General features: G+C 49.3%; 16 protein-coding genes across 16 annotated transcripts; 8 read left to right on the plus strand and 8 right to left on the minus strand.

Moving 5' to 3' along the window:
• Positions 1-327: 327 nt before the first annotated feature.
• N7525_008009 (putative dephospho-CoA kinase) lies at positions 328-1,140 on the plus strand (the record flags this gene model as incomplete). The annotated part of the gene is made up of 1 exon (XM_002568432.2): positions 328-1,140. One exon carries the CDS (start codon positions 328-330, stop codon positions 1,138-1,140), a length of 813 nt encoding a protein of 270 aa, XP_002568478.1.
• A 196-nt stretch (positions 1,141-1,336) lies between these two features.
• On the minus strand, positions 1,337-3,079 carry N7525_008010 (uncharacterized protein; the record flags this gene model as incomplete). Its single annotated transcript, XM_061214268.1, has 1 exon — positions 1,337-3,079. The coding sequence occupies one exon, from the start codon at positions 3,077-3,079 to the stop codon at positions 1,337-1,339; it is 1,743 nt and encodes a 580-aa protein (XP_061068699.1).
• A 121-nt stretch (positions 3,080-3,200) lies between these two features.
• Positions 3,201-5,091, plus strand: N7525_008011 (uncharacterized protein; the record flags this gene model as incomplete). The annotated part of the gene is made up of 3 exons (XM_002568434.2): positions 3,201-4,661; positions 4,755-4,820; positions 4,879-5,091. 3 exons carry the CDS (start codon positions 3,201-3,203, stop codon positions 5,089-5,091), a joined length of 1,740 nt encoding a protein of 579 aa, XP_002568480.2.
• Positions 5,092-5,288: 197 nt separating this feature from the next.
• On the minus strand, positions 5,289-6,063 carry N7525_008012 (uncharacterized protein; the record flags this gene model as incomplete). The annotated part of the gene is made up of 3 exons (XM_002568435.2): positions 5,289-5,543; positions 5,598-5,942; positions 5,995-6,063. The coding sequence occupies 3 exons, from the start codon at positions 6,061-6,063 to the stop codon at positions 5,289-5,291; spliced, it is 669 nt and encodes a 222-aa protein (XP_002568481.1).
• A 266-nt stretch (positions 6,064-6,329) lies between these two features.
• On the plus strand, positions 6,330-7,106 carry N7525_008013 (zinc-finger domain-containing protein; the record flags this gene model as incomplete). Its single annotated transcript, XM_002568436.1, has 3 exons — positions 6,330-6,650; positions 6,746-6,913; positions 6,978-7,106. The coding sequence occupies 3 exons, from the start codon at positions 6,330-6,332 to the stop codon at positions 7,104-7,106; spliced, it is 618 nt and encodes a 205-aa protein (XP_002568482.1).
• Positions 7,107-7,405: 299 nt separating this feature from the next.
• On the minus strand, positions 7,406-7,968 carry N7525_008014 (YjbQ family protein; the record flags this gene model as incomplete). Its single annotated transcript, XM_002568437.1, has 2 exons — positions 7,406-7,564; positions 7,693-7,968. The coding sequence occupies 2 exons, from the start codon at positions 7,966-7,968 to the stop codon at positions 7,406-7,408; spliced, it is 435 nt and encodes a 144-aa protein (XP_002568483.1).
• Positions 7,969-8,628: 660 nt separating this feature from the next.
• On the minus strand, positions 8,629-9,801 carry N7525_008015 (uncharacterized protein; the record flags this gene model as incomplete). The annotated part of the gene is made up of 3 exons (XM_002568438.2): positions 8,629-8,796; positions 8,862-9,330; positions 9,395-9,801. The coding sequence occupies 3 exons, from the start codon at positions 9,799-9,801 to the stop codon at positions 8,629-8,631; spliced, it is 1,044 nt and encodes a 347-aa protein (XP_002568484.2).
• Positions 9,802-10,516: 715 nt separating this feature from the next.
• Positions 10,517-11,501, plus strand: N7525_008016 (N-acyl homoserine lactonase family protein; the record flags this gene model as incomplete). Its single annotated transcript, XM_061214269.1, has 3 exons — positions 10,517-10,638; positions 10,692-10,869; positions 10,893-11,501. The coding sequence occupies 3 exons, from the start codon at positions 10,517-10,519 to the stop codon at positions 11,499-11,501; spliced, it is 909 nt and encodes a 302-aa protein (XP_061068700.1).
• A 365-nt stretch (positions 11,502-11,866) lies between these two features.
• N7525_008017 (glycoside hydrolase family 32 protein) lies at positions 11,867-13,544 on the minus strand (the record flags this gene model as incomplete). Its single annotated transcript, XM_002568440.2, has 2 exons — positions 11,867-13,096; positions 13,155-13,544. 2 exons carry the CDS (start codon positions 13,542-13,544, stop codon positions 11,867-11,869), a joined length of 1,620 nt encoding a protein of 539 aa, XP_002568486.2.
• Positions 13,545-14,145: 601 nt separating this feature from the next.
• Positions 14,146-16,223, minus strand: N7525_008018 (Zn(II)2Cys6 transcription factor; the record flags this gene model as incomplete). Its single annotated transcript, XM_061214270.1, has 4 exons — positions 14,146-14,741; positions 14,793-15,076; positions 15,177-15,410; positions 15,469-16,223. The coding sequence occupies 4 exons, from the start codon at positions 16,221-16,223 to the stop codon at positions 14,146-14,148; spliced, it is 1,869 nt and encodes a 622-aa protein (XP_061068701.1).
• A 442-nt stretch (positions 16,224-16,665) lies between these two features.
• N7525_008019 (DJ-1/PfpI family protein) lies at positions 16,666-17,325 on the plus strand (the record flags this gene model as incomplete). Its single annotated transcript, XM_002568442.2, has 1 exon — positions 16,666-17,325. The coding sequence occupies one exon, from the start codon at positions 16,666-16,668 to the stop codon at positions 17,323-17,325; it is 660 nt and encodes a 219-aa protein (XP_002568488.2).
• A 511-nt stretch (positions 17,326-17,836) lies between these two features.
• N7525_008020 (uncharacterized protein) lies at positions 17,837-18,828 on the plus strand (the record flags this gene model as incomplete). The annotated part of the gene is made up of 3 exons (XM_002568443.2): positions 17,837-18,276; positions 18,343-18,670; positions 18,718-18,828. 3 exons carry the CDS (start codon positions 17,837-17,839, stop codon positions 18,826-18,828), a joined length of 879 nt encoding a protein of 292 aa, XP_002568489.2.
• A 157-nt stretch (positions 18,829-18,985) lies between these two features.
• On the minus strand, positions 18,986-19,660 carry N7525_008021 (GFA family protein; the record flags this gene model as incomplete). Its single annotated transcript, XM_002568444.1, has 2 exons — positions 18,986-19,109; positions 19,161-19,660. The coding sequence occupies 2 exons, from the start codon at positions 19,658-19,660 to the stop codon at positions 18,986-18,988; spliced, it is 624 nt and encodes a 207-aa protein (XP_002568490.1).
• A 505-nt stretch (positions 19,661-20,165) lies between these two features.
• On the plus strand, positions 20,166-21,841 carry N7525_008022 (F-box domain protein; the record flags this gene model as incomplete). Its single annotated transcript, XM_002568445.1, has 2 exons — positions 20,166-20,461; positions 20,515-21,841. The coding sequence occupies 2 exons, from the start codon at positions 20,166-20,168 to the stop codon at positions 21,839-21,841; spliced, it is 1,623 nt and encodes a 540-aa protein (XP_002568491.1).
• Positions 21,842-22,025: 184 nt separating this feature from the next.
• N7525_008023 (DUF3431 domain-containing protein) lies at positions 22,026-23,149 on the minus strand (the record flags this gene model as incomplete). The annotated part of the gene is made up of 3 exons (XM_002568446.2): positions 22,026-22,189; positions 22,244-22,698; positions 22,758-23,149. 3 exons carry the CDS (start codon positions 23,147-23,149, stop codon positions 22,026-22,028), a joined length of 1,011 nt encoding a protein of 336 aa, XP_002568492.2.
• Positions 23,150-25,159: 2,010 nt separating this feature from the next.
• N7525_008024 (WXG100 family type VII secretion target) lies at positions 25,160-25,613 on the plus strand (the record flags this gene model as incomplete). The annotated part of the gene is made up of 3 exons (XM_061214271.1): positions 25,160-25,363; positions 25,415-25,521; positions 25,574-25,613. The coding sequence occupies 3 exons, from the start codon at positions 25,160-25,162 to the stop codon at positions 25,611-25,613; spliced, it is 351 nt and encodes a 116-aa protein (XP_061068702.1).
• Between the last annotated feature and the right edge of the window lie 107 nt (positions 25,614-25,720).

Consider the following 25,720-nt stretch of genomic DNA (forward strand, 5'->3'; position numbering starts at 1 on the left):
CTTTCACTGCCTCGGGTTAGGCGTCTTGTTCTGCTGCGTATATGCGCACTCAGATTGCAGTCCTCTTAGGATCTATAAGCACACGAGGATATCCGTCGCAACTGCGACAGGACTTCCTAAAGATCGATACAATCAAATATATAGCAAATTAGTTACTGGAAGCCGATTGGAAATTAGAGAATCCAGAATCTCCTGCATAGCTGCATTGCATCGCTACATGACGTACATGAAAACACCCAATGCGGAGCCGAGGCTAATTTTATCTCCCCGCATTCAACTTCGACTTCTACAACTCTCTTTGTCTCCTGTCCTCTGTCTAAAGCCAAAATGCTGATCATCGGGCTCACCGGCTCAATAGCAACGGGCAAGTCAACTGTCTCCTCCATCCTCTCTACACCACCTTACTCCCTTCCAATAATCGACGCCGATCTCCTCGCCCGCAAAGTAGTCGAACCCGGCACCGCAGGCTACAAAGCGATCGTCAACTACTTCGGCTCCAGCACGCCAGACCTATTATTGGAAGATGCGCCCACAAACCCGAACGGGAAACCACTGAACCGACCGGCGCTGGGACGGCGCGTCTTTGGTAGCACCGAAGAGCGCAAACGCGACCGACAAGTCCTCAACGGCATCGTCCACCCCGCCGTCCGGTGGGAAGTCTACAAAGCCTTAATCTACCATTACCTGCGTGGCCAATGGGCGGTTGTTCTGGATGTACCGCTCCTCTTCGAGAGCGGGATGGATCTCATCTGCGGAACGGTGATTGTAGTGGGTGTTCACGATCCTGAAATCCAGACTGCGCGGTTGCGCGCCCGCGATGCGCATCTTACAGCTGAGGATGCGGAGAACCGGGTCCGGAGCCAGGGGGATGTGCGGACGAAAGCGACGCAGGCGGAGTTCCGGGGGACGACGACGGGGCGTGGGGTGGTGATCTGGAATGATGCTGATAAGGCAGAGCTGGAGGTTGCTGTTAAGGGGGCCATGGCCAGTATTGCGGCGTCGAGTCCGAGATGGTGGGCATGGGCGTTGTTGGTTGTCCCGCCGGTTGGGGTTGGGGTTGCTGCTTGGAATTTGATTGTGAATTTCGCGACGCAGAAGGGGTGGGAGAAGAAGAAGCAGGAGGAGAAGGCGAAACTTTGAGGTTTTCGTTTTCGCTTTATTTCTAGATCAGTCAGACGATACTTAGGTATCTCTACGTGGTGCCTTTTGCCGTCCTTTACGCTTTTACCAGGGCAGAGTCAGCTTAGACCCAGTGAGGTCCTTAGCAGAGCCTAGGGCCTAGTATATACAATGTACATTGATTATTATTGCTTCGTGTAGAATAACATCCCAATTTTCACGTCAGACCCTCGAAATTTACCAAGTCCTTCAGCAAAGGAGAGACAATATTATCGAAGACACGCTCCACGAATCTTTGCTCATTGCACAGTGAGGTTATGCCAGACCAGTAGAGGCAGCTATGAACGGCTTCTGCATAGTGTGTACCACTTTCCTGGTGCACATTGTCGACAAGCCTTGAGGCAACTCGGAATTTAGTGACCAATGGTTCCTGGTGCTCATCCTCCGGAGTAAAGAATACACTGAGGGATTTCCCAAGTGAAAGTTCCACTAGCGCAAGCCCTAAAGGCAACAGAAGATTGTTTTGCACGTTAGGATAGGGCGTCGAGTTGCGAGACTCTCTTCCAGCACTGGGAGGGAGAAGAGGCCACGAGAGATAGAGATTGTCCAGCAATACGCTGTAACCGTCGTCGGCAGCAGCCAGATGGACATCGGAGCTATCCCATGAGGATTTCAGCCAATTGCCACAGAATTGAACCACACCACATGCCAGGCCGGTAGCGATGTGAAGTCGATCACGCCGACCAATTTTTGAAAGGACTTCCTCAAGAGTCTTCTGTGGAACTCCCTTTGGAAGTTTCATTGCTTCCATTGTGTACCGGAAAGAGGCATTCATGTCGTTGGCAATGAAACCAATGGTCTTTTGCTGCCCACTGCGCATTTCGGCAAAATGAAGAGATGAACAAAAATCCTTAATGAGTGGAATAGACGGGGGCTCAAGAGTCATTTCTGATGCTTCCTCTATGAGAGTGGAACCGTTGCACTGGACCCTAGATCTCCCCTGTACTTGATAGAACGTGGGGTTGTTGTAAAGGGAGAGAGTGGCAAGTCCCATAGTCTCTTTGACCTGCATGGGCTTAAAGACCATCTCCGTCCGGGTCAATAGATGATCTGTATTCGTGTTGCTCGGGGCCTTGTTGGAGAAGAGCATCCGGAACTGAGACTGGCAGTTTCTGAGAGGATGATCCCCAGCACTCCCTAGAGGATTTGTTTGTAGTTGAAGCTGGACAAAGTGTTGCCCTTTACAACTACAGCGCCAGTAATTCCCGTCAATGATAGTTTGAAATAGCCCTTCAGCATGCTTGCGTCCCTTTTTGTATTGTTGTAGAAGGGGGCTCCAGGACTGGCGCCTTTTCTTGCTCGCTTCCCGGTGATCGGATTGGTCAATGAGAAGCTTCAGTATTGTATTTGCGGCGTTGATCTTTGCGAGGAGATCGTCGTAAACCGCTTTGCTAAGGATCTTACGAAATTTCCATAGATCCCAGGTTTCGGGGGCGAACTGAGATGATTCAAGGTGAGTACAACCCAGAATATAGTATAAGAGTAGATGAATAGGATCACTCACATTCGCCCAATCCTCACCAACGTGTAGCTTTCGAGAGAGATATTCTAGTAGATCCGAGAGAGAAGTCATATTTTGTAAGAACACATCGTAATTTCGGTTCAGCTTCCTGCGGAGACGACTTTGTAGAGCTGCGTTTGCCCATTCTTCGCCTTGTGGGTTGTTGATGAGTTGGCATATCTCATCTTCATCGTCGACGACACCTTCGAGGGCTTGTTCTAGTGTATTTAGCAAGATGGTGCGCTGTGTTTTCAGTCCCATCGAATAATCTTTAAAGTCCCGTCGGTATCGCCTTAGAAGCCTGATCTTCTCAATGCCGAGAGCGTAGGCATCGATCTGGTTTATAAGAAGAGGAAGAATAGCGAGAGCGAGGCCAGCCGCCTCGATACCAGTCACCATCCTTTCGTTGAGTCAAGATAATTTTCTGTAAGCTGACTTGTCAGCCCCTCCATGTACAATGCCCCGCACTATACGGGCCAATCTTCATACACCAACCACAAACCTCAATGAGTCAAAAAGGATGGCAACCGTGCCAGATCTCGTTCAGAGTTGTATCGTCCAGTTCAGCTCTTTAATTGCTTCGGATGGTCTCACTAAGCATATCCTCGAAGTTCCCCTGCAAGCATGGAGGGACGAACTCGGTCGATTACGAGTATGGGCAGGCAATATCGCTCAAGGGACCGGACAATCTTCTTTGGATTATCGCCTGAGGGATGCATCTCACATAAAAGACCAGATCCTGTCGCTCCTGGGGAGAGTTAAAGAGCTGCTCTTAGACCTCACAGAGGTCCTAGAGGAAGATGCCGATGTTGAGAAACAATATCCATACGCAGGGGCTGAAGGTCATGGAGACTACCCAGAGAATGACGATAGCATAACGGAGGTTCAGCAGATCCATCAAGGCCTCCTCGAAACAATCACCCAGCTCTACCAGATGTCCATGATGATTCGCCAGCCAGCTCATCACGACCGTCTGTCTGGAACACGCAGAGTGGACGCCGAACCATTTGTATTCTGGGCTGGGAAGCATGTCTCCAGTAAATATCCCCACGCAGATGAGGTAGTGATCAATCGACTCAGTTTCATGATGGCGCGACAAAAAGCCATCTTGAAATTTCGCGAGAGACACCATGCGAAACGGAGCCAGGGCATTGATCCAGAAAGTATGGAATGGACTATGCCGCCCGGAACGATTGTTAACAATGCATATAAAGAGCCTAATCAACCGCATGATGTGGCCTCTGACTCTGGCGCATCCGAAACCTCATACAGTGGCACCTTATTCGAGGGAGTAGACGGAGAGACGAGAACACCACCGATGCCTGAAAAAGGGCGCGGGAAAAGCCCGTTCAGATGTCCGTATTGCTTCTACACCATAACTGTTCGGGATGAGCAAGCATGGCTACAGCACATTCTCTCCGACTTGATGCCTTATGTGTGCGTCTTTCCCGAGTGTTCGACGCCAAATAGGCTATACGGAAGTTGTCAGCAATGGTACGCTCACATTCAGGAAATGCATCCGATCGCTGATACTTCCTACCAATGCGCCATTTGCAAGCATACACACCTCCCTTCTGTCGGGTTTCAGCAGCATGTCGCTAGGCATTTACAGGAGGTTGCCCTCTTTTACCTGCCACAGGTAACAATGTTTGACCCCAAAGCGAGACAAGAAGAGGGAGCGCAGGGTGCGAATTCAGAACAACGCTGGAGGCTGAAGGCCAATTTAACAAAGGGAAAATCAATGACGGGAGAGATGGAGGATGAGGAGAAGTCAACGAAGAAAACGTCTTGGGAGGATCTTCGAAACCCGTACTCGGAGACGCCTGAGCAGATTGCCCTCAGGGAAGCTGCGGTTGAAGAATGGAAGCTCGAGCAAGAACGCATGGAGCATAAGGAACAGGAGAATGAGAATATCCTTGAGAAAAAGAAAAAAGAGAGGAGGGAAATAGAAAAGGAAAAAGAAAAGACTACGTGGACTAAGGTAAGTGACCTCGGGAACTATATGGAACTACATCCATCATCGCATACTGGATATACTGGAGATACTGGAGGTACAGATGTTGACGTTCTTTAGGTCCATCGTAAACACCTGATGCCTGACACATTGATTGCATATAATTTGCCTTGGGATTGGGATGAGGTTAGTACCATATAAAAAGGCATATGGTATATTGTCTAGAAACTAATCCCTGATATAGCACAACACCAACTACATTATCATCAAACAATACATAACCGAGGACTTGCAGGAAGAGCTCTTCGCCCACACTCGACATATGCGCGAGACAAAACTTGTTTATACATCCAATCCCATGGCCCCGGCCGGATTGAAGGTCGATGACCACAGTAAGGGAAAGATGATCCTGGCCCGGAAGAAGAGCCCTAGTGGTCGATTTCGGATATTCGGATAAAGATGTATTCACTTGGTGTGTAGTGGACAAAGGGAAGTGCCTAGGTCAAAGGACTATAGTGATTGCAAAGCATTTACCACCACCTGGACAGGTGATGCTGAGAAGGAATTGATTGATAGAACCCCAAGACGCCATACATGCTATGCTAGAACGCCATCAAAACATCCGAGTTGAATATCCCATAAAAAACCACCCGTTTAGCAGCTCTTGCGCTTCTTCTTCTTCTTGTCAGAGGATGGGGCTCCCAACAAAGACCCCCGGCCAGACCCAGATATACTGGTGAGTTCAGACAGCTTCGTCTGTCGTGAGCTTCCTCTTGCTTTGGCTTCTGCCTTGAGTCTGGCCTTTTCCATCATTTTGGTGACCTCTTGGGGATTGGACGGGTTGATTATGGTGTCTTCATCTTCATCCTCATCATCCTCATCGCCCTCCTTCCGTGATGTGGTTTGTGGCTAAGGAAAATGAGTACAAAACGCCAAGTGCGAGATAACAGAGAAAAAACTGACCTTGCGCTCTTTGCGCTTGAAATTGCCATATGCACGCCGTCCACCCGAGTAGGTATCATCTTCTGCATCCAACGAGTCTGCCGCCAATACCACAGGCTGCTGAGTGGACTGGGGCATCGCAGGGACATCTAGGACCCAATGTGTCTCACCCGCCTCTGCAGCTGCTCGTGCGACAGCTTGCTGTCGTTTTTCTTCTTCGGCAGCAAGTGCAGCTGTGATCGCCTCCATATCTGAGGTACGAGGGCTCTCAGCCTCGGTGGAGAGACGGGGACGCTTGGAATTGTGGGGGCTGTCATCAGATGATGGGCTTTGGGTTTCCTTTGCAGCTGCAGCGCGTCGCATAAACTGGGGTATAGTGTTACTTGCATGGCTGTTAATCAGGAAACTGCATTCGTACCTTCATGGTCAATAGATTTGAAGACATGGTCTTCTCAGGCTTTCCAGCCGGGGAGGAAGAGCCAGACATGATGGGCTGAAAGTGAGATCTCAATGGAAATAAACCCCCAAATTTTTTAAGACAAGAGAAAGATGTCAAACCACTTTCACTGCGCAAAATAAAATGACGCGGCAGAAAATCCAAAGTGCAGGGTGGAGCTATCTCGAATCAGCAAGCGGTGACCACCCACCAAACCACACCTCACGGATTATTCAGTGCCGACTTGCACTTGGTCCCTTGCCAACGCTCTTTTTGTCCTCCGTTATAACCAACAACCCCGGGGAAATTTGCCCAGTATGATGTCCTGTGGCCGCAGACTCGTGACCTTTGCGTCGGTCCGCCCGCGCTTCGTTGTCCGCGCATACTCCTCGACCGTGCCCCGTCTGAACGAGAGCCGTCTCCAAGCCAACGACCCGACCCCGCGGAAGCCCACGGCGAATGTCTCTGCAACCAATGCCGAGCCTACCGACACTACTATTGCGGAAGCACCCGAGGTTGGCGAGCGCATCCGGAGCATGCAGGCCCCGAACCGCGCTACCACCTGGGCCTCCAGCCAGCAGCCGCGCGAGCAAGCCATGGTTGGACCTCGCTTTGAGCAGACCATTATGGAGACTCAGGTGCGAATCAATTGAAAACAATAGTGCTTATGCAATTGCCTGTGCAATTGCTGTTGGCACTGCGTACTAAGGCCTGAGACTGACTTACTCTTTAGCCGCGTCCATATGCCGCTATCGAGCTCATTCACAGACAGCCCGTCCGCTGGACAAAGTCCAAGATTGTCAGCTGTGACGGTGGTGGTGGTCCTCTCGGCCACCCCAAGGTCTTCATCAACACCGACAAGCCCGAGATCGCTACCTGCGGATACTGCGGTCTTCCCTTCGTATGTCCATTTATACCCGGCTTCCTACCGGCTACGGTTGGATCTTTCGCTAACACCTCTCTAGGCCCATGAACAGCACCGCGCTTACTTGAAGTCCCTGCCCGCCACCAGCTACCCCCTCGAGCCCACCGGTGACGCCGTTGAGGTGAACGAGTCTCAGCGTGTGACAGAGGGTGGCTTTGAGCAGCGATAGACGGCTAGCATGAGATTTCCTTTTATCGGCGTTGCACAATTTGCGTTTTTCAATTGGTTTTGGGCCCGAGGCCGTGTACAGAATATCGATGAATGGATCCGCTGCTCTTCGATCGTGTGTGATGATGGTATTGTCCTCAAAATGTGTGTACTACTTCGACTACCTGCATATGATGGTCTCATTATAATCTGGGTCATATGTCCGCACTGTCGCCAACCCAAATCCCTATGTTCTATCTTGCATCATTCGTAGCCGGGGGCATCCTAGATAGGTCACAATTGCCCGCGCTCCCTATCCAGTCAAGCCTTCTGTCCCTGGATCGTCGCGACAACCTTGCGACTGTGCCGACTCGTCCGGAACTCCAGGTACCAAATGCCCTGCCATGTTCCTGTTGCCAAGCGACCGTTCGTGATCGGGATATTGACCGATGCGCCAATAAGGGCAGATTTGATGTGAGCCTGTTGGGAATTTAGTCCTTTGTTCCAAAGAGGGAGGAAAAAGAACCGCGGAGCTGGAATCTTGAAAGCGAGCGTAGCGATCAAATCAAGATTACCAATTCCCCGCTATCTTCAGAGACATAACATACCGGCATATCATCCTCACCCTCGGCAGAGTGACGATACAAATTCCCTTTCTTATCCATAGGCGCAATACGGTCCAGCGCATCGCTCATATCGGCACGAACATCGTCATCCCAGTTTTCGTTCAGTGAAAGTGCACAGCTGGTGTGCTGCACGAACAGATTCAGCATGCCGACTTTGTAGTCGCGGATCTCGGGAACCTCCTGGAGGACATGGTCGGTGATAAGGTAGGAGCCGCGGCTGCGAGGGGGAAGACTAAAAATCTTCTGGGACCAAGACATGGTGTATAGAATATAGAATATAGAATTGGAGGATGTGTTGGAGAAGATGAGAGAGATGAGAGTATCGAGGGGCAGAAGAAAATAAGAGTTGTGATTGGGTGGGTTCTCTGATGTCATTGGATCTACTTACTAGGTAGTTAGTTATACCTACATACTTAGGTACTTGAGCATCTATAAGGCATCTTGGGCAGGAATCATAACTGGAAGATATTCTGTTTACAATACTTTACATATATCTACTATTATCTTGGTGTAAGTATGTAGCAAGTTCGTGCAATATCAACTTCGTCAGTTTCTACATCTTAACCCCTATGAGAATAGTCGTAGTCTCCTTAGGTCTCCTTAGGTAGTCTTTTTCGATACATCGCTATATAGTTTGTTAGATACATAGATAGTGGAAAAGGGTCACAAAAGGCCTATTTCATGACAGGGAAGTTTCCTATTGAAGCGCAGTAGCTTGCATATGTAGCTAGTTAATATCTTTCTCAGGTAAACAATTGGGCTATATATACTACGCCATTAGAAAACATGTGTCGAGGCTTTTCTTTCTACAGTATTAAGTTAAACCCCGAAATATCTTGGATTCAAATGGAAAGCTCTCACTGAGTGGCTTTTCCCACACGTAGTGCCTATCTGTATCTTTGGCAATCTACCTAAATACTAAGCATCTGCATCATAAGGTAGCAGATACTGCTCATCCTCAAATAACTCCACGAGATGGTATCGACGATGCGCCGTGAAGAGCAGAATCATTCCCTGGATGAAATTCTTCACTACAGCGAGGAGCGATGGACTATTCTGAAGCTGTTTATAAGCGGACTTTGTGAGCTACAGTTGATAGTTAGCAACCCGGTTTATTGCAACCCGTGGATATATTAAGAGCTGAAACTTACGCCAGGCGTATAGCTCGTCAGATACTGCAAGACATCCAAATGCTGGACATTATGCGTATCGGCGAAATTCGCAACGAAATTGCCTCTTTCATCAGCGAGACAGAACTCCTTGTAATAAGACAGGATGTCATTGGTAAAATCAATGGTGAGCGCGAGTTCTAGGGTGATGGGGAAATATCGCATCACGTATTCCTCCTCGGGAAAGAGGGAATTGGGAAAGAGAAGATGGACCATGAACTCTGCGCCCCCGACCTTAGTTCGTAAGGCCATAGGCATAAGGCGGGAATCGGATGAGAACTTGAAGTTGGTCTGGTCGATCTTGTACTCTATGACACGGCCATTGATATAATCAAGCATGCCTCTAGTTATCTCAGAGTGACAGTATGGACCGTAATAATCCGATAGGTTGCGAAGGTGAGAATCCAACGCAGCCAAGATAGGATGGTTGTGGGATTGATTGAGAATGAACCTAAGTAGATAAGTAGATCAGCACATAGTTGAATACTTAGAAAGAAGTTACATTCGAAACTCACCTTTGACCAAATGCTTGAAGATCCTCTATGAATTCCTCCGCCACATCATCCACTATAAACATATACACGAATTGAATGGCAACGAGCACCCTCACCTGGAAGGGAAGACTCGTGTACCCGTGATATGCATAGTTCAGCGAAGCGTGGAGGGTGTTTTGGATAGATTTCTCAATCTCCTCTCCTCCGTCCAGACTTTTGAAGTACCGCAAAACAGCGTCTTTCATCTCATCGTCTTTAACTACGCGAATGCTGCGGTCAAACCCGATATCCTCGAGAAAGGTCCTAATCAACGACTTGACTTGACCAGCTTCGGCCTTTCCCGAGTTTTCACTTATTCCATCGGTGCCGGTTGATTTCGTCTCAAGTCCGTGATAGGCGAGTTTGCTTTCTGCCAGGTTGGTGTCCATATTGATTAAGAAAAGGAGTAAAAAGCAAGAGAAACTGCGTCGAATATACTTATGATATGAAAACCAGTTGAAGTTTTGGGGCGGGGGGAAGATTCTCTCTTATATAGCTTTGGTTAACATCCTATTCGACCCTACATCTGCAGTGAGAATCTTTCTAGTATTTCCAAGAAAATAGGTGTCGTACGTGTGCGAGATTGAATGTTTCACTGAGAACAATAATGCACATATAGTACAGGTTTCTTTTATCTTTTTATGCTGTTATGAATGTATACGGTTAGTATCTACATGCATGTACCAGTATTGCAGATTATCGCAATCTTCTGGACTCTAGATGATAAATGGAATGGTCGAAGGTTTGAATGCTCCAAATATTTCTCTCCAATCATTGTCAATAATCCACTAAAGTAGTGATTCTGGTATAAATTTCCTGTTCTACTGGTCCATTGTATATAGATGCTCCCCTTGTCAAAAGGAAAGACTAAAACCCCAACATATCAGACTCCACTCATATTGCATATTAGACAACCCCCCTTTAAGTAGTACTTCTTTCATAGAGAATATAGAATATATTGCATTAAATCATCCCTACCCAACATGCGGGGGAAATTTCCCCGGCTATGACGACTTCGTCGGCTCTTCCGGAAAACTCTCAGTGACGACAATTGCATTCTCAGATCATTTCATCTGCAAGTGGACTTTTTTAAGTTCATAAAACATGAATTCCTCCGTTGATCCCACCTCTCTGCTAGTGTCTGCAGCAGTCCCGGCATTCAGGTGTCCGGCCGGGACAAAGATGCACATTCTGAACTTGGGCACCCTCCAAGAAGATGAATCATGGTTGGTTTGCCAATCGGTGGTCAAGTCATGATATTTTTATTAACCTTGCGTAGGATCCTGCGAGGTTGCAATGCAAGCTCCTTGAGCAACCTTAATCCAGTGAACAGACGTCGAGATTTAGTGATCCTTTCCGCTCTCATCGAGTACCCAGGAGTTGGTCTCATTCTGTACGAGACGGGCTGTGCTGAGGATGTAGACGTGGGTTGTCAGAATCGTACCACAATGTTCCTTGTGTATAACTAAACCGAATACAGCATTGGCCAGCGCAAATCACGGAGGCCTCTCCACGAGTTGAGTACTCAGACAACCATAAGCTCCCGAACGCCATCAAGGCTACTGGGAACGACATTAAGGACGTAAAAGCAGTCATCATTGGCCATCTGCACTTTGACCATGCCGGGGGACTTGAGCATTTTGTGAACACAGAGATCCCAATCTATGTCCACGAAGAAGAGTTCAAGCACGCTTGCTGGGCGGTAGCAACCGGGGCAGACTTTGGCGTCTACCTAGGACAATATATGCTGCTGGAAGAACTGAAGTGGAACACGTTCACCGAGTCACAACTTGACCTGTTCCAAGGCATAACCTTTCACCATTCACCTGGCCACACACCTGGACTATGCATTATGCAAGTCAATCTTGCGAATGATGGACCATTCATTTGGACCTCGGACCAGTTTCACGTTGCAGAAAACTATGAGCTGGGTCATCCCCACGGAGGATTAGCTAGGGATCACAGTGCGTGGTATCGCAGTCTCAGCATGATCCGCAGACTTCAGAGACTGTACAATGCAACGTTGATTTTCGGTCATGACACGGAGGTGGCCTTCAAGCTCATAAATGCAAAGCCGTTTTATGATTGAAGGTCTAAATTTCAAGCTTATTGTCAGCCTGCTACTTAATCAAATGAAGACGTAGTTCCTTTTCGAGCCGATCTTGTTGAATGCCAACTTGTAGTTTTAGTTTGACCCGGAATGTAAGAGACTCAAAAGTAGAGGAAGAAATAAGTAGAACAGGTATGTCATTGAGTTTCCCTGGAGAAGAAGTCGAATATTGAACGCCTTCCCGAATAAGAAGGTGGGCCCAGTTAACAGCGTCGACCAACCACAAGCATTGCTTTGAACTTTATTTGTATACAGAAGCCGGGAAAGAGAAATAGAGACAAAAGACATACTGTGCCGTACTATCTAAGCTGGTAGCCGATTCTGGTTTCTTATCCTCCCCTTGCCTAGTGCGATGAACTCATCCCGGTGATCTGAAGCCTGACATCATGGGTCGCCCCATCGGTGGAGACAAGCTGCGCTTCGGTTGCGCTTTCCTCTGGGAAGATCTGAGCCGTCAAAGAAACTTCTCCTTGACCACCCAAGACCTCGACGCTAGACCAATCCACAAAGACCTGCAAATTGATGCGTTTATCTGCGCTCGCTGACAGTGGTGCGTGATACAAGCTTGCAAAGGTCTTGTCGAAAGATACATCTCCTGAGTGTTGCCGATCCACAAACATCTCTTTGCTGGTAAAGTTGTACCCGATGAGTGTTTCTTGCTTGAAGTCAGAGCTAGCACGGACGGCAATGGCAAACGTAGATGCCAGAGAATCATCAGAGTCATGATCAGCGAAGCTCAAGTCGATCTTGAAGGCCTTGCCTGGGGAGTCAAGGCTGGTTGTTCCTTCCGATACAGATTTCCAGGAATGTTTCGCCGCCTTGTGGTCGGCAACAGTTCGCCAGCTCTGCTGCGGTTGTTGAAGGAGGGTCACCTTCTCATTAACCGTCTTCAAAGACAAGTGGCGGGGAACAGACATGGCACTTCGCCAAGGGCTTGTCGGAATTAGTGCACCATACTGCCAGTTGTTCATCCACGCGATCTGGATTACCTCCCCATCAGGAAGTCCGTTATAACTGGCGGCAGCATAAAAGTCCGGACCGAAATCCATCCAGTTGGCAGACTTGTTGTCTGGATAGACGTTATCGGAATCAGCCTTGAAAGTCGTGCCGTCGAAGTCGCCAATAAAGTATTGCGTGCCAGATCCGACTGTGCCAGGTGGACCACCAGGGTTGAGTCCCAAAACTAGTACCCACTTCTTGGTTGACGGGTCTCCTTCGACGGGCATTTGGAACAGGTTGGCGCATTCCCATACGCCGCCGACAGCATTGTAAGGTCCGAATTCGCTGATGAAAGACCACTCTTTGAGGTTGTCGGAACTGAAGATGAGAATTTTATGGATTGCTGCCACAACGGTGACGGAGATCCATTTCTGTGTATCGTCATGCCAGAACACGAAGGGATCCCGGAAGTTTATGAATTCATCTTCGTACGGAGAGGGCGGGTTGTGAATTACGGGATTCTCGGCGTCATATGTTGTCCAGGTCTCGCCCTCGTCGAGACTGTAGGCGATTGACTGAGATTGCTGCTCTGCGCGAACATGTTTTCCACTTGGCAGATCTTGAGCAACGGGATACTTTATAAAGAACGGCTGTCAGTCTCTATGAGTGATCCGGTGAAATAGTGAATCATACCATAGAAGTATACATGGCGACCAAAGGAACCTTTCCGTCAACTCCGAAGCCACTCGTGTTGTTCACATCTGCTACCGCACTTCCGGTGAAGTACATCTCGGTGACAGTATCGGGATATCCCCGAGCAAGCAGAGCAACAGGGCGCTCGTCCCAGTGGATCAGATCTCTACTCGTTGCATGACCCCATGACATATTGCCCCATGCGCTACCACCAGGGTTGTATTGGAAGAAAAGATGGTAGGTGCCACTGTGATACAACAGCCCACTAGGATCGTTCATCCAGTTTTCCTTAGGGGAGAAATGGTATTGAGGGCGATAGGGTTCGGTATAGCCCAGGCCGGATGCCGTCCCGGCGAGAAGGCCGAGGGCCATTGTGAGGAGCATGACCATATTGAAATTTTATGGAAGTCTCTATGCAAATAAAACCTATTCTATTCTACCAGGAGATTTGTACAAAATTTATATATCTGACAGAGTTGCCTCGTCTCGGTACTTACCCCCCATCCCACATTTCATACTTCTTGGCATTGCCCCATGGGGTTTCCACGTTCTGCAAATCTTCGGGGAAATACAAACTCTCGTATCCCATATTCTTGCTAGAGCAGCTAAATAATCGGCACGCCCCCGGAGCCAAGTCGCTGAAACTCGGAAGTAATCTCGGAGCTCAGCACACTCTATGTCTTATTCGGGCCGTAATCTTCACGCCACGCCCATAACGCGGGGTATGTGCGAGTGAACTATGATGTTATTCAGGGGACTACAAAGTATTTGCTCCACTCCAATGAAGTGGAATGAGGGATTTCTGTCATCTACCGGGCCTGTCCGAGTCGGCGACTCCCGATATTAGAAATCACAACTTGACCGAAGTCACTTGGCGCAATGCGATTGACAGGCACGGAAGTATCCTGCCCCACAGTATTCTTGCAGACCGGTGATGTAATATCTCTCGCAGTGGCATTGGGATATTCCAAGGTTATCCCGGTGTGCCCTTTCAGTTCTGGAATGTAGGGCACGGATGCTGGTGTGGGTGTCCGAAGGTTGAGGGCAGAAAGCTAGTGGCATGGACCGGACTGGTGTCGTCCGCACTATCCTTCTGCGGCAATAGCTTGAGCCGGTCGTAGCTCTGCTTAATGTTTTCAAATATTGAGCCCATGACCGAGAACAAGTCTCCATTCTCCAATATAGCCTCATCACCAAGTGATATACTATTGAAGCGATTGCAGAATGCATCTAGAACGCAATCAAAGTCAACGGTCGTTCGCGCAACTCGAACATCCCAGTCACGAAGCTGGGGAATCCCCACTGTCAGTCTATAAATGACGAAGATAGCATATGTGATGCCAGACCACTCTGTGTAAGAAAGACTGCCGTATTCAGATGTTGGAATGGAGAGGAAATTCTGAGCAAGTTGTCCCGCTGATTTCAAGCAGAGAAAGAGCACTTCCAGTCGACTTTGAGACGTAAAAGACGAGGTTGGTGGATCTTTCAAAGAATCCACCCTTTGTCGCATTTTCGTTGGAGAGACATTGACGAGATCCATCTCGTAGACATGCATTACAGCAACCTCACAAGCCAGGCTCATCCCGTCTATGGCACATTAGCATCGGTTGCATTGGTTCTTTGATCAAGTAAGCTTACTCGGTTGCTGCCATACGAGAGGAAGTGAGTGCTCCCACTGCTTAAATTCGGCTTGGAAGGATTGGACTTTCATTTCAAGATCTAGGCCATCCATGTGGTCACGTATAGTGTTACCAACAGTTGAAAGTCTGTGGTGATTCACCTCGGCTATGTTTTGAAGCTGGATGAGGGGTAAAAGCAATGCGTCCGTTGGATACTCCAATTCTTGACCCAACGATCCCGCGCATTCAAGCATATAGCTCTGAAATGGGATACTATTTGGCTTCCTTGTGAGCCAGCCGATGCTAATAACGGCATTAATTAGTACGCTCTCCGTGGGCAATGATAGGTTCATCAAGAAAATAGGATCCAAAATCGAAGAGCTTTGTTTGGGGAAGTACTTACGTCCTCGAGAGATAGAAGCATCCCAAGTATGCACGACGGGCTTCTCCGCTAAAAAATTCATCGTGGTTGGCTGAAGGTGTAGAGAATTTGTGATAATGTGTCAATCGAAGTCCTATCTTTCTATTCATTGCCTCGGCAGGCCTCAGATTCAAGCCCATGTCACCAACCATGCCAATTGCGATATGAAGCAATTGGTTGAACTGTTCTTTCTTGGGGATATAATAAAAGTGATACCTAATGTATCGGTTAGCAAGGTTGAACCAGGAATGTTAAATAGGTATAGTTTACTTACCAGGCCAAGTACACCAGAATCCCATTCAGGAGATCTAGGCTCCTTTCATTGTGAACCATAACGGCGTGGAGAGCACAGGTTCTAAATTTGTCACCAAGGGACTTTTGCAATTTCTTGTCCGAAGAGGTCGCTGCCGCCAATGCTGCCACTAGAGCGAAAGGTCGCTCTTTACACATTGTCAACAGAGTGGCGTGACTGGGAACCGCGAAAAATGGAAAGTAAGAGGTCATGGTGCGAAACCGACTGAGGAATCCATCAGCAGCATCAAGTGACAGACCGCATTCAAGCAGTAGCTCGGGGCACGATACGGCACTAATTTTAGGATAGTCATCCCACCTATAGGGAGGCGAATCCAGCGGGTTTAAATTTGTGCTGTCATCATGGCTGCTACTGGGCGTGCAATCTTGTACCCCATGGCCTGAAGACGAACTATAGGTAGACAAGCCATTTTCCAGAAACCCCACCTCGCGCTGTGAAGGTCCTTGCCCGTGGATCAGTTGAGACTGGCTAGCGAAAGCAACCAGGCTATCGACCTTCGACTCCAGTGCACGAATTCGGGCTTTTGAGCTGTGCTTTGGCTTTTGTTGCCGCGGTTGCCGCGGTTGCCGCGGTTGCCGCTCCAGAAATACACAAGTTCTTTTGGAGTTCGCACACTTTAGACACGTATCAGGTTGGGAGCTGGGGAGACAGCGGACTTTAAGCGAGCGGCATGTTTCACACGCTTGGGAGGCCTTGCTCTTGACTTTCCGACCCATTAAGTGTATTTCCTGATAGGCAAGAAAAGTAGGGGATGCCAAGGTTGTGGGAGACCTGAGCTCAGCTCGGAGGAAAACGGCACTGAAAAGAACAAAATGAGTCAAAAAGACCTCATGCTCACCTGTTGGAGGATGTTGGGAGGTGAAGGACGGAACGGAACGTGCAGTTGGTATCTCCGATCCGCGATTTGACTAAGCCGCAATTAACCCCGGGGCCTTGGGAAGGTCTACCACGGGCCAGTGAGCGGATCCATGGATCGGAAGAAGTACAATTCTATACCTCCGTTCCGCGATGTATCAAAGAGTTGGAGATAGTGAAGAATCACTGGGGTGGACCTTGTTATGCATTTAAATAGTCGGTCTTATGGCCACCCTCCTTTTTTTCTAGATTTTCCTCATCTCTCATCTCTACTACCATCCTCTGTCAAGCAATCCACCCACCATGGCACCCATCCAGTTTGGTATCATCATGATACCATTCCAAGTCACGGACGTTGCAGGACCCGTGGATGTCTTGTCCAGCTCCTCTATTCCTTATCTAAGGGGATTCGGCAACCCCGGCATAGCTGAGCGCGGTATCGATATCAAATTCCACTATATCGGCGAGGAAATGGAACCTGTAGTCCATGGCACAGGTTTCAGATCCCTGCCTACAACCACCATATCTACGTGTCCAAAGCTTGACTATCTCCTAATCGGTGGACCTTCGCCAGACTATCTCAAAGCAATCCCGCCGGCGCTAGCAAGCTTTGTGCGCGAACGAGCCGGTGAAGTCAAGATCGTATTCACCACTTGCACCGGTGGAATCTTTGCATCCGTATCGGGTCTCCTGGACGGCCTGAACGCCACGACAAACCACGAAGCCATGGCACTTGCGAGGGAACTTGGACCAAATGTCAAGTGGACGGCAGAAAAGAATTGGGTCGTTGACGGCAAATTTTGGACTGCCGGTGGTGCATGCGCCGGCATGGACATGATGGCTCATTGGGTCATGGAGAATTACGACAGGGACATAGCCGAAGCCGGATTTGCAGCTCTTGCTTATGAGCCGCGTGATGTGAATGGAAAGCAGGTTGTCTTGAGCAGACATGTTACAAAGTGATCGAGTCGCAGTTCTCTGGAGAGCAAGCGAATCGGAATGTCAGAGTTGTGGCGAACACGTTGGGAGGTTCGGAATGCCAAAGCTATAGTTAGCGCTGTTCTTTCTTTCCCGCATTCTTCCAAGGTTAATGCCTAAATTGACTAAACTGTATTGGAACCTCAGCTATTCCGTACACAACTTGCACTCATGGTGATTCAAGGTTGTACCATAGAATACTCCCACCCTGGGATAAGATATCCCACACGGCTCCTCTCCGGCTTGGCGACTGGGATAATCTACAGCACACACGTGCGGGATATCTCCGGGTACTCCGAGGCTAGCGTAAGACCCGCATGCCACGATGTGACCCTTGGCAGCTCATTGCCTCATTTGGAAATACGTCGCTCAGTACGGAGTAGTCTTGTGGTATTCTCAGCATGCTAGCTGTCTTCAGGTATGTATTTAGAGGTATTAACACCACTTCGAATGTCGAATCACTATCGCAATTCTATATAATTTAACAGGTCCAGCCATGCACTTAAAGCTAGGGGCTAGCTTGACGGTCCTGATCGCCAGCCATGCGTTAGCTCTCTCGCAGATAACAGATGATGAGATGGGCTCACTGCTCAATGCAGGCGGAGTAGATCTAGCAGACCGCTACGCGCCGATGTGGTTCTTTGGCCAAGCCCTAAATCAGCCACCCTGCTATCCAACCTGGGCATATGGCGGATCACCAAGCACAGCAGATGTGTACGATGACGCCCACAAGACACCAGGTGTGCCGCAGTGTGACTACCCAGATGTCGGGTGCAATTGCCGCAATCCTGGTGTTGATGCTGGAAATCCAGGACCTGCATTTCCCATTTACTATACATACCAAAAATGCAGCGATACCGAGGTGCGCGTCGGGTATAATCTCTTTTACGAGAAAGACGGCGCAGAGTTCGTTGGCATCGATACTGGACATGATTAGTATGTGGTCCTTCCTTCAGCGAGTGAAATACCGCTTCTCCAACCTATTTCTAACATCTGTTCCAGCGACTGGGAGCGAGTAGTAACCATCCACTCTCGAGATGACAGCAATATGTGGGCGCCATCACGCGCCCTGCTCTCTGCGCATAGCGGGTACCACAGCCTAGCCTGGGGGGATATCCAAAACACTCTAACGACGGAGGAAGTCAACGCCGGAAACGCCAAAGAGCCGAGCGGGGTACAGAATAATGACCATCCCAAGGTTTATGTCTCGTGGTCGAAGCATGCTCACTTCGATACCCGCAATACCGGATGGAACGATCCGGCGAGTCAGTCACTGGACAATGCATTCCGGAGCGATGATTGGTGGTACTTTGTCGAGCCACAGTTCTATGTAAGTTTATTCGTTTGCAAGCGGAGCAAATACTCATGTTTGGTTAGATCCGAGCCGACGATAGTACGGAGGCTGGTAAGGCTATTGGGGCTGCTGATTGGGGCAGCGCAAGTAGTGACCCTGTGTCGGTGCACTCTGGTGTGTGCGAGGCCTCATAGCGGTAACTACACGGTTCGATGGAAGATCATGCATATTCATGTCCAATTGTTACCTATTATACAATCATCAAATCTTTTAGGTCCCTTTGGCCACTCCCTCTTTAGCCCCATAATGATACATACCCGTGAATCTTTGGCTCATTGGTGTATCTCGTAATCATTGTTCGACTTCAATTGGAATACCCTCGTCGTCCATCGGGACACTGGAACTCTCCATACCACTCCACTTGGGGAGACCATCATGACAATCTGTCATGCGTGAGTTGTAAAAGATATGACATCTAGCAGGATCATTAGTCTGAATTCATGGAGTAGTAGCACACCGCACATACCTCGGCTTAAAGACGGCCTTCTTCTCTCTTTGCTCCTGGCTAGATCCCTCGACCTCAATCAATTGAGGGAAGATCAAACACATATTCCGGCCTTCGTCCATGATAGGTGTCCGACAATTGGCACAGGACACCTTGGTAGGCAACATATGTTCCCGATTTCCATGTGTAGTAGAGTAAAATGCCAGACCGCTCGCACCATTGGTGAATAACATCTCGTGCTTGTGGAAAATAGCCGACCACTGAACCGGAGCTCCGTGGGTAACCCGGCACACACGACAATGGCAGTATTTGGCATTGAGTGGTTCCTTTCGCTTCAATAGATAGGTGATCTTTCCACAGAAACACTTTCCACGCCATTGGACTGGACCGAATTGTTCCCCGGATTTCACCTCGTATGGAGGGAGGTGCTTCCAGTGTTCTTCGGGGGTGGACTCTGGGAGGGTGTTGGTTTGTGCCGGGGAGGGAAGAGGATCGCTAAATTTGCGACTTATTTCAGTCATGATGTGTAGTTTCGGGAGTATGTGGATTGATGTGAGGTGGTTGAAGTGAGTGTTTTGCTTCTGTCTCTGACCCTTGGGATATATGAGAACCACGATGATGTCAGTCCATGGACCAATCATGTATAGATCCAATTCAAGATGTACTATAGGTAAGTATCTACCTAGATAATCCACTGAATCCAATGAACGTCAGGAATTCCAAGATGACGCTGTTGACTTGGTGATGTCATGTGAATTCTCATTAGTCTGTCAGCTTTGAATTGTCTTTCTCCATAATATTTGACCTGTAAAATGCCATTTCGTGTTGTCTCTTGTCTCCCAAGTTCTTTCAGAAGATCTTCGCGATATACCTAGATGTGATGGAACCCACTGGACTGAAACGCCCGGGGATGTTTCATGTTAGGGGCTGGGGCTGAAGGGGGGGCCACGAGACCCTGCATTAACGTGCTTTGTCCCCGTCATCTCCCCTCTTTTGACATTCACATTCTTCCACCTCCCAGTCAGAATGGGTCTTTTTGACAAGCTGCGACGAAGCTCACGACGAAGCTCACGGCGAAGTAACCGGGAAACCACCGACCCGCCATCGCCCCGCGTTAACGTGCCCGGCCGAGATTACACCCAACAGCTACCTCGGCCAGTATTGACACGCATTTTCTCCTTTGTTTGTCCTCACACCGTCGACAACACATATGGCACCTCCGAGGAGTCCGCCAGCGATGGCTGTATGCTGTGCGACATGCGCGACCTGGCGCACTGCACCCTCGTGAACAAGCGGTGGTTTTTGAATGCGCGGGCGCTTCTGTGGGAGACCCCGGTCTTTTTGCCAAGTGAGAGACTAACACACCTTTGTTTAGTTACACCAACGTCCGAATCGACCCCGTCCATTACTGCGAACTCGAAATCGAATTAGCCGCCAAGCGAAAACGCCGCTCGTTCTTTGACCGTAATGGCGATCCCATCGATGCCCCGCAAGTCCGTCTAGAAATGTTCATGCGAACAGTGCGAGAGTCACAGGGGCTAGGGAATATGGTGTTATCGCTCCGAATGCCATACATGACCCGCGAAGCCAACAAAGCCAACGTGGCCCGCACTATCTCCGTTCTTCCTAATCTCCGCTTTGTTGACCTGCCGGTTGGTTTGTACAGCGACGAGCCATCATGTCTACCCTTGAAACAGGAGTTGATGGCCCGATGCCCCGAGTTACGTCGGATGGCCTATCGCCAAGGTGCCGAAGGCAGTTTCGCACGTCTACCGGGATCCAAGCTATGGGTGAATTTGGAGGTGCTGGAGCTATCTGGGGTTCAAATGGAGGCCAGTACTCTGCGCAACGGACTCGCTTCATTCCCCCGTCTTCGTGAGCTCACCCTCGAAGACCTGGATTGGCTTGACGATTCCGCCTTTGCAGTGAACGTGCCTCTCCCGCCATTCCCGTCCGTTCAGTCTCTTACCCTTCGCGATACCCCTAATGTCACGGCAAGCGGGCTTGCCGCGTTCCTTTCCACGCCAGCGAACCGAGCGACTTTGGGAGCTTTGATTTTATCTTCTACTGGCGTTGCCCCGTCGCAACTACATTATATTCTTTCCGCCGCTCCGCGGCTTGAGAGCCTTTCTGTCATTCAGGAGGTGACTCGCTCGTTCCCCATAGAGCAGATTCCTCCCATGGCGTCGAAGTCGCTGCATCTTCTACACTATGAACTCACATCTCAAACCGATAATCATGGAATGCCACCAGTGGTATCCTCATACTATACCTACCTTATTTCGTCGTTGGTGTCGCGAAGCTTACCAGCCCTTCGGGATTTATATGTCCGCGATTCCTCATTCCCCGATACACTGTTGCTCATGCCCCCACCCCGACTCTTCGGCGGTGGTGAAAGTGGGCCCCAGATGCGGGGAGGTCTTTCGCAGCCCCTGAATGTGTACAGCAAGGGTTTGGATGAGTTTGAGTGGAATTTCACCCCGTACGACCCCAGCCCGATGGCCGGACGTCGCGACTCAAGGACGCGCCCCGTGAGCTTCCACGAGGCCCAGCTCAACCGGTCTTGGGGCGGCGATGCTCGCAAAAGCGTGCTCGTCGGGAACGGGTTCGGAGGGTTCCTGGCTGTTCCGGCTGATGAAGAGCGGCCTATGAGTAGTCACGGGCACCAAAGGCGATCGAGTAGACAGGATATATGGCGGTGAGGTTTTTATATATGGATGGATTCCCACTATGTGGAATGGTCCGTGCCTTGAGATATTCTGCTTGGGGTCAAAAGTGCGTCTAGCGGAAGGACTGCGCTTCATGAAATGATGATTGAGTACATAGGTCAGGTCTCTTAAGGGAAATGTTCAGTTCATTCAAGCGTAATCGAATATACATGCGTGGCTAGTCCGCGGTTTCGCTCTGTTCTGGCCATCCTTCTGGCAGCTGTAAACCGCGCCATACCCACTGCTTCTGGATGTCGCTGTCGGTCATATTACAATAACCGTATGTCCGGCAATAACACTCGCGTTGGTCGAGACAATACTGCGCCGGTTTTCCAAAGATCACTGTAAACGGCCGTTAGCAAGAGATCAAGAGCTCAGCGCAAACGAGAGACGCACTATGCCATGAATACTCCAAAATACGCCCGCTGATGCCCGCGTCCAAATCCGTATCCATCAACCACCGCTGCAAACGAAGGTATTGCTCGAGACTCTGTTCGTGAATCTTCTTCTTGGATAAAGCGAACTGGCTACAACACGGCGTCCCGACGACCTCCGGGACTTCGGTGCGAGGAAACAACTCCATAAATCGATCGGGATACTCGACCGCGGTGGGATGTCCACTGTCTTCTGGTCTCTCGCGGAGATAGCGAGCGGGCTCGAGTTCCGTGGGACAGCCTACACTCCATGCGCAGCGCAGATTGACGTAACCGGCCTCTTGGACGAAGTCGAGGTTGAGATGAGAGACAGAGATCACGGAGTCGTACAGCGGGTTATCGACATGCCATTGGTAACGGCCGCCATGCAGGAAGACAGATACTTCAGGAAGGGACCAGTAACGATCAATAATATAGCTATTCCAGAGAGCAATTAGTATGGCAAGAAGTTTGGGATTGAAATATCCAAAACATACGTCAGATATACCATAGCCTCATTGCCCTTATTTACCGGGACAGTCAAGCCAACGTCTTTGTGTTTCGCATCAGCGCGATAGATATTCGTCTTCCAGTCTGACAGATACTCCTCGACCCAGGACATATTGCTAGCCTCCATAGCGGCGAAAACCAACTCCTTCTCAGCGGGTATAAGATCCGGAACGAAGCGATCGTCATCGCCGGCAACAGTGATACCCTGAAGGGATGTCCAGCCTGTGCGTATATTCGGCGCTCGGTCGAGAATCAGCTGATATGATAGAAGCAGGAATGTCACTGTTAGACCGAGGTAAATGAAGACCCGCGACCGTGGTGGGACACTGGCATCGCGGGGGTACACGAAAGCCCGAAGCGGGGAATATAACGACCTCATTGCATTGTATGTATATAGAGGGACAAGGAGGTACAGATATGGACAATAGACAGTAGACAGGTAATGTTCAGGTCAGACCTCAGGATGGTAAGAATATATCAGGGCAGGCACTGACGTAGCGGACTGCATTTCCATGGTTACATGAGATATCAACAGTGGCTAAATACATGTACAAAGGTACATAAAAGCCTTGGAAGGTACGAATGGCACGAATGGCAATGATTCAATTTGTATCCACAGTTATTTCAAGATCTGGAACTTAGGGCTGAGGGGACTAATACTGCAAGCGGATATCCCGGGTCGAATGGTTTCAGTATATCGATGTATACTACTACATAGTACTACATACTCTTGTAGAATATACCGACATTACCTCACGGAGTAATTTGCCTCAGGGATAATCGAATATTGGAAACAAGTCATTTGGATAAACTGACACTTTATATATGACCTCCAGGGCTAGTTGAGGGCAAATCGCAAGAATGGCTCCAGGGCTGCAGGCTCCATCACAATCTTAGTCATCCGTCACATGTTACTTAGCATGTGCCCAATGCACCCTTGGACCCACTTTTAGTGGTGATTATCCATGGATCAATGAACTCAATCTGGTAATTTCCATGTGCCTGGAGAGTACACTTTAATTACATATAGAACGACCTATCTAAGTACCTACGTACTTGATTTCCTCTGCCACTTCTTGGCAATACTCGCCATTGTCACCACGTCTTGAAGGGCTGTACGGATCTTGTCCCGTGCCCGCGTAGCGTCGTCAACCAGCTATACACTCCGGCAGAGCCTAGATCCAGTGTCACAGCAGGAAGCCCAAGGCCGATACGGGCCGCCCGGGTATGGGCCGAGATCACCGATGGCTAGGACACAAACGATGCCCAACTCCGGCTTGTACTCGGACTTGTCACAGCGGTACGAAGAGAGTGAAGCTCAGCGCGAAGCTCTTCGTAGTGACCGCTGCAGGTGCATTCCCTTGTGTTCGTTGTCGTTGCCATTGCCATCGTCTGTTTAACGGCCTCCAGTTCTCTCTGCACCCGGACCAGTGCATCCTTGTAGTGCTCGTCATTGTGCTCCTCATCCCTCTAGCACAATTCGTCGCGCAACCCCGTGATCTCCGCCCGTAGTCTGGATGTCTCCACATGTCTAGCTTGGACTTCTTGATGGAGGTACTTTTGGGAGGTTTCAATCTCCGCGAACTTTTCCAGGATTTTCCGTAGAACAGTGTCCGTTTGATCTGGTGCTTGTGTTACGTGTCCTGTTGCAATCCCTCGTGGAGCCGGTTCCGCTTGATTCTTCTTTTGCCGTCTCTCGAGTCTGCCAGAGGCTTCTCTCTCTTGCTCCTGAGGATATGCCACTGGTGCTCTGACGGGTCAATTTGACGCACGCAGTGGCTACGGTGCTATTGGTTCCGTTGATTGCTCAGTCAACTCGGGGGTAGCCGCCCGATTCTTTAGGCCCTCCCCTGAAGGCGTCTCGCCCTCGAGGCATCAGTCTTTTCTTTTTCCATTTTATAACAATCCTTTAGTCGCAATCACTCAATCCCTTAATATTGACTTAGGGTCTCCTCGACTATCAAGCCCGAAGTACATCTAATGATCATCATCGTCTTAGAGCGTGACTGCATTGCGTTGCCCTAGCGCAACGGGTTCTGCATTTTTAATTCTAAAATTTTTAGCGCTTGCACCCTGGACTTGAAAATGCAAGGCTGAGATCGACACTCCAGGCTGGAATTATGGAGCGTGCCTGGCGGCTCAGCCCCTGGAGAATACGAGGTCACAACCATTGAGAAACTGCTACTGTATTTTCAGCTTAGACTCGCATGCAAGCCAAGCCGCCAAGGCTGTACTCAAGGAGCACAGCCTGGATGGTAATTATAGCTCCAGGGGGAGGCGCTAACAGTCTTGCTGATTCCGATCCCGGTATATAAGCCTGTTCAAAGACAGTTGGATTCGAGCATCATTAATATCAGCAACAACACATCACCTCAATCACTATTCCAAGATGCACTTCTCAAAGATCATCCCCGTCACTTTATTCGCTGCCTTGGCAGTCGCCGCTCCAGCGCCAGCTCCTCAGATGTCTTTCAACCCTGAACAAGTCAAACAATTGTCCCAAAACGTTCAATCCTGGGCCTCCAGCACGGCTAGTGGGTTTGACAATCTTAATAACCAGCTTGAGGCTCTTGATTTTAGCGGACAGGCAGCCGTAAGTCTTACACTCGTCTTGGACATATAATATACACTTACTTACAGGCAGCAGCAAAGCTTGGCTGAGGCTTTGGGTCAGTTACAGGAGGCTGTAGCTAAGGTCACCGACGTTGCATCAGAAATTGCCAGCGCCCTCGATGGAGCGTCAGAGTCATAGTAAGTCTTCACCCCAGCTCAGTTGATAAAGATCGGACCTAACCCTCACCAGCCAGGAGACAGAGCAATCGAATGCGGATAGGTTTGGCTAGAGGTCTAGGGCAGATCAGTGGCAATGCTAAGCAAAACCTATTGAAAGTCTGATAATCGGGCATTAATTTGCGAAGCCGATGATCGTGATTTAACATACTCTTTCCAT

Source organism: Penicillium rubens (assembly GCF_028828025.1).
Source record: "Penicillium rubens strain IBT 27055 chromosome Unknown utg000003l_segment0_segment0, whole genome shotgun sequence".
In the NCBI taxonomy this organism is placed as follows: domain Eukaryota; kingdom Fungi; phylum Ascomycota; class Eurotiomycetes; order Eurotiales; family Aspergillaceae; genus Penicillium; species Penicillium rubens.